At 35.0% G+C, this 12,667-nt stretch overlaps 1 protein-coding gene across 1 annotated transcript in view; it reads left to right on the top strand.

Annotated features, from left to right (window-relative positions):
• Positions 1-12,667, top strand: part of IPO11 (importin 11) — a 228,489-nt gene that overhangs the window by 114,679 nt on the left and 101,143 nt on the right. Inside the window, 3 exon segments of the mRNA XM_006891505.1 lie at positions 7,622-7,698; positions 11,388-11,467; positions 12,104-12,184. Of these exon segments, the coding sequence (XP_006891567.1) occupies positions 7,622-7,698; positions 11,388-11,467; positions 12,104-12,184 (238 nt within the window).

The raw sequence follows: 12,667 nt of genomic DNA, 5'->3' as shown, positions 1-12,667 counted from the left end.
TAGATCTGTTATTGAAAATTGCATAGATTAAAATACCAAATCTAGTTCTGTCATTGCATTAGCTTGGTGATTTGAATGATTAATCATCTGTAAACCTGTATCCCCATACATGTGAATGTAAGTCTTAACTCATCATTGTTGTGAGAATGAGCAGTTTTTAATGTATGTAGTAATTTGTCTGTAAATGACATTCAAGGGCTATAAACAGCTAAGATAGTCCATGAAGGGAAGGGAATATGGAGACCATTCTACCTAAAGCCGAGTCCTGATGAATGAATGCATTTTGAGATGACAGAGAAACCATCAAAAAGATTACTATTATAAGAGAAGAACTAAGGCCAGAATGAAAATAATTCTTATAAAAAGGAGTTGCTCAGACACATGAGTAAATGCTCAAAATCACTGGCAATAAGAGAGATGCGAATCAAACCCACAATGAGATACCAGTGGCAAAGTTCAATAAGACAGTAAATAATACACATTGGAGAGGATATGGCGAGATTGGAGTGCTTATACACTGTTGGTGAGATTGTCAAATAGTACAACCACTCTGGAAGGCAGTTTGATATTTCCTCAAAAAGGTGAACAGAGAAATTCCATGTGACCCAGCTATTCCACTGCTTGGAATATACCCCAAGAAAATGAGAACTGAAGCACAAATGGAGATACTAATGTTTATAACATCATTATTTACCATTTTAAGAACATGTTAGAATGAAGAATCCATGCCTTTCAGTTGAGGTGTTGCCTAGATGTATAGAATATCCTTTGATCTGCCAGAAGAATAAACAAATATTTTTTTGGAAGAAGTGCAATGAGGCTATTTTTCAGAGGCAAGGATGATGAAATATCATCTTACATACTTTAGGCGTATTGTCTGTAAGAGCCAGTCCTTGAAGAGACATACTGTACTGGGGAAGATTGAGATCAGTGAAAAGAGACGAATATAGTCGACATGAAGGATTAACATAGTGAATGCAACACTAGGCTTAAGTGTATAGGAGGAGGTCATGAGGATGGTGAAGAAGAGGACAAAATTCAGAATGTTGTTCGTGGGGTCACCATGAGTTATGCTCAAGTACATGATGCCTAACATCAAGAGAGATTGTGACCATTGACATTTTTTGAGATCTTTGTGCATAAGGAATGGAAATGAGGCAACAATTGGCTGATTTATTGCATTGGAGATGATCGTGATAGCTGCAGCCATGGCAGTGGAGATAGCTGAAGGAAGCAGTAAGTGGTGATGTGGTTGATATTTGATGGGAGTAGGCCAGATGCTTCATTATAGCCCAAGATAGGAAGATAGATTTCTGTATTTTTTGATGTAACTTGAGAAAGAGATGTCTAATCAGTTCTCTTTTCACAGTAAAATGATACACAGTAATCATCTTAGATTTAAAGGCTAGAATGCACACAGGATATGAAAGGATTTTATTCCTCCTCATTCCTAAGTGCCATTTCATTAAAAATGACGTAGCATCCCTGTGATCTTTTCCTTAGAGAACACAGATTTGAACTTAGTAGGGATAATTACTACCAGTTGATGTTTGTGTTCATAAATGTAAAAAAGAAATTCCTCAAATTGGTTATTTGGTTCTTTTTTGTTTCCTTAATCCATCTTAGAGATTCATCAATGTTATTAATTTTTTTCATGGAATTAGTCTTAGACTTTGGTTATATTTGTATACTTGCTTTCTATTAATATCTACTGCTTAATTTATTATTGCTTCTTATTGTGGTGAAGAGATTGAGATTGTTCACAGCTTTAGTTTGCTTGGCTCTATAGTCAACACTCTTTGCACCAGCAGTCAGGAAATTTAAAGACATATTGCAGTGGGAAAGGGTGCTGTTGGGGACCTCTCTGGAGTACTGAAGAACAGTGGTGTCACTCTGGAGACGAAGGTGTGCCTGATACAAGCCATTATCTTTGCAATTATTTGCTATGCATCAGCGAGCTGGACAATGACTAGGGATGATAGAAGGAGAATTGATGCCTTTGAGCTGTGGTGCTGGAGAAGAGTATTGAATATACCATGGACTGCTAAGAAAACAAACAAGTTCATCCTGGAGAGGCTTAAAATGGACTACTCCTTGGAGGCAAGGATTCTGAGGCTTCGTTTGACATACTTTGGACATGTTGCAAGGAGGGCCCAGTCCTTGGGAGGGTGGAGGGACAGCGCAGCAGAGGAAGACCCTCTATGAGGTTGATTGATTCAGTGACTGGAGTAATTGAGGTGGAAGTGCCAGAGACAGACTGGCACAGGACAGAGCAAGGTTTAGAGCTGTTGTACATAGGGTCGCTCTGATTCGCAGGTGGCTTAGTGTCACATAACAGCAGCAACAACAGCTTCTTGTTTAAGTTTTATTTTTTGATCTTTGATTATATTTTGTAGAATTGTTGTTGTCAACTCACCTGTGACTCCTAGCGAACCTATGTACAGCATCTCTGAAGCCTGCCCTGTCCTGAGGTAGTCTTACTCCTGTATACCTATTCCCTAGGTACTGTATTAATCCATCTCATCCAGGGTCTTCCTCTCCTGCCCTCCACCCTTCCTGGCATGATATCCTTCTCCATGGATCTGTCCGTACTATGCCCAAAGTATGTGAGACAGAGTTTCAAAATTCTAGCCTCCATGGAGATACTCATTTTCACCCTCTCCAAGACAGACTTATTTTCTTGATTGTCCATGATATATGCAAATCTTTTTCCAGCACCATAACTCAACTATCTCATTAATTTTAAGCCCTTCGTCTTTTCTAAAATAACATGTGATAATAGGTACTCTTAGTGTTTGTTGTTGTTGTTATGTGCCATTGAGTTGCTTGTGACTCATAGCGACCCTATGTACAACAGCCCTAAACTCTGCTGTGTCCTGTGCCATTCGCACTGTCTCCGACACTCCCATCCCGATTATCCCAGTCACTGAATCAATCCACCTCATAGAGGGCCTTGCCCTCCTGCGCTGTCCCTCCACCCTCCCAAGCATGATTTCCTTCCCCAAGGACCGGTCTCTCCTTACAACATGTCCAAAGTGTGTTAGACGGAGCCTCAGAATCCTTGCCTCCAAGGAGCCACCCGGTTTAACCCTTTCCAGGACAAATCTGTTTGTTTTCCTAGCAGTCCATGGTATTCTCAATACCCTTCTCCAGCACCACAGCTCAAAGGCATCAATTCTTCTTCTTTCCTCCTTGGTCATTGTCCAACTCTCTGATGTATAACAAGTGATTGGGAAGACCATAGCCTGTATCAGACGCACCTTAGTCTCCAGAGAGACACCATTGCTCTTCAGTACTTTGGAGAGGTCCCTAACAGCAGACTTTCCCATGGCAATGCACCTTTTAATTTCCTGGCTAGTGTTTAGTAATAATTTAAAAAAATACCTCCGATTAGCAGTTCTTCTTTCATGAAATATGATACAATTTCTACTGTATAATTTAATTAGGTCTATGATATGTATTTTGTGATAACTTAAGATTTTTTACCACTTAGATTTGTTTTTCTAACTTGTTAAATTATATTACTTTTTTGATTCTGGAATGTTTCTCTGATAGGCAACCTGACCTTTCCAGTATGTTTAAAGTCAGTGATATTAAAGACAAATCTGTGGTCAGTTACTTCTTCATAATGTCCAACCTCCATATTTATTTGTTCAGCATAAAGATTGAACAGTATGGAGAAAGAATAGAGCCCTGATTGATTTTAAACCAAGTTGTGTTTCCTTGCTGTGTTTGGACAACAATTTCTTGATCTAGGTATAGCTTTTGTGTGAGCATAGTGACATGTTCTGGGATTCCCACTTTTTTCACAGTTAGCTGTAGTTTGTTGTTTTCCACAGTCAAATGCCTTTGAGTAGTTAATAAAACATAAATATGCATTCTTCTGGTATTCTCTGTTTTCAGCGAAGATTTATCTATTATTAGCAATGAAACTCCTAGTGTCATGGCCTCTTTTAAACCGAGTTTATGCAAATCTCATGGACAAGAATCATATTGACTACATCTGTTGAAAGTATTGTTGGAGAAGCTCAACATCTACAGTTAAATCCAAGTGGTATGGGATAGGCTATCAGTTATTTCCATGCAAGTTTAGATTCAAACTGAAGGAAAGTAAAACAAGTCCACTAGAACAAAAATACAACCTTGAATCTCTCTGACTTTAATTTATAAATCATCTCAGGGATAGGTTTGAAGTGTTGGATGCTCGTGACCAAAGACCAGCTGCGTTGTGAGATTACATCAAAGATACGATCCATGGGAGAGAAGAAAGAAAAAAAAAAGAAAAGAAAAATATACCATCCATGAAGACAAAAAAAGGTCATTACAAGGACAGAGTAGACAAAAACAGCCAAAATGGATGTCATAGGAGTCTCTGAAAAGTCTCTGAAAATTACACTAGAGTATTAAGAAGACAAAAGAAAAGGAACGAAGTTACTAAGTCAAAGAGGTGAAGAGAAGATTTCCAAGTGCAGCTCATGAAAACAAAGTATTTTAACAGAATGTGCAGAGAGTTGTAGAATAAAAAGGGAAGAACTTGGCATATTTCAAGCTGAAAGAACATGAAAAAGAAATTTCACCATTGAGTTGCAATAAGGAGAAATGCTATGGAAAAAATATTGTGAATTATCTAGGACGCATCAAAAGAAACTGGAAGGAATATAAAGAGTCAGTGAAAATACTAACGTATTTTCAGAAAGCTGTATGGCAAATAGTAAATGGAGAAAGACGTTCGGACTAGATTGAAGACATTGGTAAAGAGTAAGGCCCAGGAATCCATTTGATACTAGTTGACATGTTTCAAGTAACAGATAGAGTCCTGGATGTCTTAACCATTTTTATCAGGAAATTTGGAGAATTGCCACCTGGCCATCTGATGGAAAAGATCCATATTTGTTTTCCTTCCTAAGAAAAGGGCTCTAACTGAATGTGGAACTTATTGAACAATAAAATTATTAATATCTCTTGGTAACAAAACATCACTGAGGATTATACAGAAAAGCTTAGAACAGTACAATGACGTATTGGGGAAATTGTTGTTATGTGACATCAAGTCAACTATGACTCATATTGACCCTGTGAATCATAGCTCTGAACCCTGCCCTATCCTGACCCAGCCTCACAGTTTCTGCCACACTTGACCCTGATGCCACAGCTATTGTGTTAATCCATTTCAACCTCAGTTCTCCTTTCCTGTGCTGTTCTGCACTCTTCCAAGCATGACCTTCTCCAAGGATTGATCCCTCCTGTCTGTATGTCCCAAATATGTGTGATGGAGTTTCAAAATCCTTGCCTCGAAGGAGCAACCTGGTTTTACCCTCTCCGGTACAGACTTGTTTGTTCTCTTGGCAGTCCATGGTATATTCAGTACTTTTCTCCTGAACCACCCCAAGGCATTGATTTTTCTTCTATCATTCTTAGTCATTGTCTAGCTCTCAGATATAGATCAAGCAATTGAGAAGACCATGACCAAGATCAGACACACCTTACTATATAGACTGACATAATTGCTCTTTAGCACTCTAGAGACGTTCCTGGAGCAGACTTTCTTAAAGGAACTCATCTTTTGGTTTTCTGACTGCTGCTTTGTTGACTATGGAAGTGAGCAAGCTGTAACTGTTAACAACCTCTGTCTCTTCTCCATCTATCATGGTGCTGCCATTCGGCCTATTGGTGAGAATCTTTGTTTTCTTGATGTTAAACTTCAATCCATATTAAAGGCTTCAGTCTTTTACCTTCTACAGTATACTCTTCAAGTCTTCCTCAGTTTCTGCAAGCAAAGTTGTATAATCTCCATAATACAGGTTGTTGATGAATCTTCTCCAGTCCTGATGCCACATTCTTCTTCATAAACACTAGCCTTTTGAATGATCTGTTCCATAGGTTAGAAATACCTAAGATACAATTCTTCTGTCAGGATGACTTTTGCTCAATTGGGCTTTCCAGCAGATGTCTTTGACCTTTGACTTTGGAGCTCAGGATCCTTTGAGGCTCTGACATTCATATTTAAGACAATGGTAAAAAAAATAAATAGATTTTGTATGTTAATAGTGTTTATCTGATAGTATTAAATGCCAGGGTGCAGGGTATTACCTCAGTTTCAGTCTCAGGATTAAGATGCTCTTGATCCAGCTCAGAGATGTAACTAAGATCTAACTCAGACAAATGTTAGAAACTCCTTTAGTTCTGCTTCTGATGCACCCCTCCTGTTTATCAGACGTAGTTCATCACCAGCAGTACCAACATCTGGTTCTCTACCACTTCTCCTGCTGTCTTAGTCTCAGAGGTTTTATCAAGAATTATTGGCCCCAAAGACATGCTAAACACCAAAGACATAGGTTCCTTTTAGGTGGTAGTGTGATTTCCCCTATTTAACGTCTTATCGAGAAAAGCCTTCTTTACTCTTCCCACATAAATTCTCCTGTTTTTAATTTTTGTGAATAGTGTGAAACAGTTGATTGTAGTTACTTGTTAACAATCTTGATGTAAAAAATAGTTGGTTTTTTATATATCGATATCGTTTGTAAATGTCCTTATTTCTTACTTAATTTTTCTACAGAACTTCCTTTTTATTATCTTTATTGTATCTTTTATGAAAAATAACTCTACCTTTTTTCTTCTCTCATCCTAATATTGTTAATTTTTTGGTAGGTGATATGAGAAAAACCCTTCTATAAAACTTAAATATTTCTGAGGGTAGACATGTCATGATGATGCTGTTGTGTACTCTTGAGTCAGAACCAATGCATAGCTGACCCTCTGGTGGGTTTTCAGAGACATTTAATCACATGGCAGGAGATTGCGCATACTTCTTCCGTGGAGCAGCTGGTGGATTCGAGCTTCGTGGCTTTGAGATTGCAATGCAGGTCCTTGCCACTAGACCACCAGAACTCCCCTCTGGTGATAGAGGATCTTTTTTCCTTTTTTATGTTTTTTGAGAATGTGATTTCAACATACCACTAATATTGTTCGTAAAGGAATTCAGTAACATTTCTTATAATCTAATAGTTTTAATTTTTAGTAAATTTATTTTTTCATAAACAGAGTCCCATTCCTTTTTGATGATAGTTATTGTCACAGTCATAGTTTTTCCCCCTTAAAATTTTTTGGAAGATAAATAGGTAGATTAGCTTTGCCCTTCTGTGTTAACCACTACCACCTGTGGATGTCATATTTTTTAATGTTGATTATTTCATAGAACACCGTGAGTGAAATTGTTTGCTGTTGACCTTTGTCATATTGTGAAATCCATTATTAAGTATACTGTATAAATAGTTTTATGTATTCAATTTTTAATCTAAGGACATATTAAATATGACAAAATAACATTTTAGGATATTAGAACAGTGAAATAATATGTGAATCTGTGATAACCAGACTTAATATTATAATGTTATTATTTTAGATGTTTTTGCCATATATACAGAAATAATGTTATCTAACTTGTAAGTTTTTAAGTTTTTATTAATTTGGTGATTTTTTTCCTAGAAAACCAGTTTTTATAACTGTCTTTTTCACTTTGGTTTCGTCCTTAATTTGATACAAATTTTAATTTCAAGTGATTATGTTAATAGACTTAGCACAGAATATAATTTAATTTTTTTGGTTTGTTTTTCCTTTCTAGGTTAGTGACATTGGAAAACAGCCCATGTATGACACCAGAGTTACTTCGTATGTTTCAGAATATGTCACCACTACTTGGTATGTGATAAAGTATAAACTTAGGGAATATTTTAAATAATTTGGGAGTACTTTAACTGACTTTAAATTACAGCGCTTCTGTTGTTAATGAAAGTCCTTGCTATTGATAAAAAAGTTGGGCAATATAATGATTTTTACACTTTTCCATAGAACTTTTACTCATATTTGCATTTGAGCCATCCTGACTTATGATGAACATGTGTATGTCAGAATAGAGTTTTTTCCATGTGCTTCATAGAGGTTTCAAAGACTGATTTTTTTAGAAGTAAACTGGTAGGTCTTTCTTTTGAGGTCTAATGGTTAGGGAGTTGTGCTGCTAACCCAAGTTGGCTCCTCTTGGGTACTTTGAATCCACCAGCTACTTTGAGGGAGAAAGATCAGTGGTATCTTCCTGTGACTTTATAGCCTCTAAAGCCTTCTAGAAGGTCAGTTTATGACTCAGTACTAACTTGATAGCAGTGAGTGAATTTTCTGAAATATAGTGGTTAGACTTGAATTTCTGAAATGTTTTTTAGTAGCTGAACATGTTAATGATTTGCACCACCCAGTGTTCAGGGACTGTTTTTTATTAATGAGTAAACTAACTGACATAACTTTGTTGTTGGAAGTTTTGTAATAAAAACGAAAATATATGTTGTTAAGAAACTACAAATTAAACATGAACTTTTTCTAGTAAATTGTCTGTACATGAAGGCAGTTATCTAAGGTATGAAGTTGATACAGCAAAACGACTTTTATATGCCATGATTTTAATCAAGCATCTTTTACAAAGTGATTATTTTGAAATTCACTTTGTTCTCATTTCTCTGATTTAGCTAAGGGTCCACCAAGAAAAGGACCACTAAATATTATGAAATCAGCTTTGTTGCTTTTTGTGTTATTAGTTACATGTGAGCTATAAAATCATGAAGCTTATTATTCTAAACAGCAGATTTGTCATATGAAACTTCCACCCAAGACACATTGTTAGGTGTAGTTTCTTAGTCTTCCTGGATGAGATCTAATTGAAATTATTTTGCCAATCTGAATATGCATCCTGATAATTAATAATAGAAAGACTATACTTACTGTTAAAAACTATGTATCAGCAACCATTCTAAAATGTGCAGTTATTTTGAACTTTATTTTAGAACATCCTGCTTATAGAATTGTTATTTTGTGTGTTAGTTAATCACTGCAGGTTCACATTTAAACTTGGAAGCTCTTTTGAGAACTACATATAATGCTATTTACTGGTGGTCCTTTGGCCCTTTTTCAGCTTGCAAAATGCTACCATCGTTTATTGTTTATTTATACTATTGCAAAATACTATTAGTTTTTTTCCATTCAAAATCTTCATTCTCCAAGACTCATCCATGAAGCATCTCGAATTTTTTCATTAAAACTTCGGGTATACTAATATTTTCATTAGAAAGTATTTAGATAGTAAAACACTAGGAAGAAGGCTTAATTATTATGTCACTATCTGGAGACTTTGGTCTGAGAACTTACTTGTTGTAATAAATATTATTAGAGTCAGAAATATTACTGAGGTTTAATTATGTATCAGAAAAATATACTCACACTTTGAAAGTTTCAATAAATGTGGACTGAAACGCAGTTTCAACTGATAAAAAACAATTTTCCTCTCCTCATTTGTTGGATGACCATGGTGGCTGGATTATGTCCCTCACATTTTCTCTGAGTTTTTCTCTTCTTCTGCTCCATTCCTCAGAATCAGGTGAGATGTCAAATGCCAAAATAACCATTTGTTTTCCCATAAAAAGATATTTGTTATTTATCATCTAGCATCTCCATAAAAGGGAATACTTCCAAAGATGAAGTTACTTTTCTGTAGGCCATTCACTTATGAGCACACTCCTAGGAAAAGTGAATTTTGTCCTCTATTCATACAGCATAGAAAAAGAATAGAAATGACCTCTTCCCTTTATTGTCCATTTAGTTCTAGTCTGTGCTTTCTACTTGACACTGGAATGGAAATCTTAAACAGACACATTATCAACTCTGTCTTGTCAAAGAAATCAGCCACTCTTGTAGGGTACCTCACACAGTGGCATCACATCACCGCTGCAAATTCAGCATGTCTCACCTCTACAATAAATTTTTCTGTAGGTTAATGGGAAGGAGATTTAGGAGCCAGAAGGATGATATTAAAACAAACAAAAAAGCATATGGCTAATTTTAGTATAGCCTTAAGATGCTGTTTATATTGTAGATTTTGGTAAGTGGTCAAGTATAGAAGTTTTTATTTTGGTTGTTTTTGTTTCAGATAATACTGTATTTTGGTAAAAGTTCACACAAAAAGTTAGGTTCCCATTTGACACTTACTACACGTATGCAGAGACATTGATTACATTTTCCATGCTGTTTTAACATTCTCATTAATTTCTTTTTGGATGTTTTGCTTCCAGTAATCTGATTTCCTTATCCCCTAACCCTTTCATCTTTGCTTTAGAGTAATTGTTGACCATTAGTCATTTTACCATAAAAAGCTGCGTGGTGGTGTGTAGTCCTTATCAAATCAGTATTCTGCCTACTTTTGTGTGTTAAAATACCTGGTTTATACTAAGCACGATTTAATGTTTTGCTATTTTGTTTTTTAGTACTATAGTTAACTTTATTACTGTTACTATTACTTTCACTGTTAACCTTCCTAATATTTTAAAGAAGCATAGGATTTACTTAAATAAATAAGGAAGTAATAAAATTTCAACCTTGTCATTATAATAACCTGATTTAAACTTTCTTAACTTTAAAAGATTTTTAAAATTCTCTATTTTATAAATAGTATTGATCAGTAGTGATATAACTCTAGTTTGCCTGTGAAAAGCGTGTTTTCCCACTTCCTTAGGTTATGAGTTAGATTTAAAAAAAAACAAAACCTTGGAGTAGGGTAGTACCTTTTTTTTTAAAAAAAAAAAATTGTTTCTCATTTCTCCTATTATATGTATATAGAATTTCTAAAACAATTTATACCTGGATAGCATTTAGGACTATGCTTTGATCTTCATAATGATGAATATACAGACTGCGTTTTGGTATAGTACACAATTATACATCTGAATTTGTTCATATTCAGAATAGTTTCCACTACCAACTTGGAAAGAATTCCTATTTATATCTTATTCTGGTGATTAAATTTTTAAAATAGTTTTTTATGTGCACATTTTTATACAGGGACAAAGCCAAAGGATTAAGATTATTTAATAAGCACAATATAACCTGGAGGATTGTACAACAGGAAATTATATCATGAAATAGGGTAGACACTTAACTAAATGCTCTTTGCATAAACTCATTTAACTAGATGTCAGAATATGATAGGATGATAATTCTCATGTTATTTGTAATATAACTAAAAATGTAGTTTGAAATGAAAAATTACATCATAAATAGTTACTTAATTTTTATCTGAAAGGACTAAAAATGGAGCTTGATAATCTTTTCCAAGTTTTTTAACAGGTAGGAAGGAGTTAGAAAAGCATTATTATTGTTTGATGCTGGGTTTAGACGTATGAGTATACCCATTTGAATACCATTCAGAAAATATTTATGAAGAAAGCTATGTAAAATAATAGTATAAAACAGTCAAGCAGTTTAAATTGATTTTAAACAGTGAGTTAATTTTCCCCTTCTTCTATTTCATTTATTAAAAGAAGTTTAATACTTAAAATTTATTATTTTGACAGAACTAAGTTCAGATAATCTCAGAACTTGTTTTAAGATCATCAATGGTTATATCTTTTTGTCATCAACAGAATTTTTACAGGTATGTTATAGTAGCTTTTTTAATTTTAAGAAGTTAAATTGTTTTGATTGTTTACCATTTTAAATCAGGGTGTACCTTTTCAAATTTTAGATTAGAGTGTTGCTTTTTTGTGGATGGGTAAAAAGAACACAGGGGGAAACACTATGAGAATTGCCCATTGCATGAGAGATATAGTAACAGTTTTAGAAATTTTGTTGTGTTTTTTAACATTGAAAATGTGTGATATAAATATTTCTTTATGTTCCTGTTAGTGGTGTAGTGTTGGACTGGTAACTGAAAGGTCAGTTGCTTGGGAACCCATCTGCTGATTTATGGGGGGGAAAATGAGCATGTCTGCTCCCTTTATTTAAGTTTTATAGCCTATGAAACCTGATTGAGTAGTACTGACCTAGTATGTGGGATTGTTACAGGAGTTGGGTAGACTTGAAAACAGTGAGTGTTTAAAAATGTTCTTATAAAAACTAGTGTTGCAGTGAGCTTTATATTTTTCTAATTTATAGTCTTAACCTTTTCTAAACTACTGTATTTGTTTCTTTGTATGATAAATGATTTTCAAATAGATTATGAGTTTAATATTTTATGTGTTTTTAGTGTTACATGTATACTCATGTATACTGGTATTTGGTTGCATTTCAGACATATGCAGTAGGTCTGTGTCAGTCCTTTTGTGAGCTGTTAAAGGAAATTACTACAGAAGGTCAAGTTCAAGTGCTTAAGGTATTGTCATCTTTTAAGATAAATATTATTATAGGCTTTCTCACTGTATTTTGTAAAGTTAGACCATTTGGACTAGGGTGATTATCAAGAATAAATTTGGCACAGTTCTGGCCAGGATATTATTTTATTTATTTTTAATTTTGTTTTGTTTTTTATTAATTTTAATGAACGTTTATAGAGACTTAGGGTTTCCAGTCATTCATTGTTGCACTTTTCTCCCTGCCCACTCTGTCCCCTCCAATTCACTCTTTTCCTTGAAAAGAAAGAGAAAAACTCTTACATTGTTATGCAATCCCTCCCCCCAGGTCCACTCCACTTTGCAGCCTTCACTCTGGACTTCTGTAATGATAAGAATACTCATTCATATATCCCTTTTAAACCGTTCTCTCCCTCATCTATTTCAACGAAGTATACATCATTTCTCCCCTCCTTTTCTGTCTTCCCTCAACCCTGATGTCAGTCCTATATTACAACAGTGGCCCT

Source organism: Elephantulus edwardii, unplaced genomic scaffold, assembly GCF_000299155.1.
Source record: "Elephantulus edwardii isolate Elephantulus edwardi_28Jun2011 unplaced genomic scaffold, EleEdw1.0 scaffold00099, whole genome shotgun sequence".
Lineage (NCBI taxonomy): Eukaryota > Metazoa > Chordata > Mammalia > Macroscelidea > Macroscelididae > Elephantulus > Elephantulus edwardii.
This window is presented reverse-complemented; position numbering and strand designations above follow the sequence as displayed.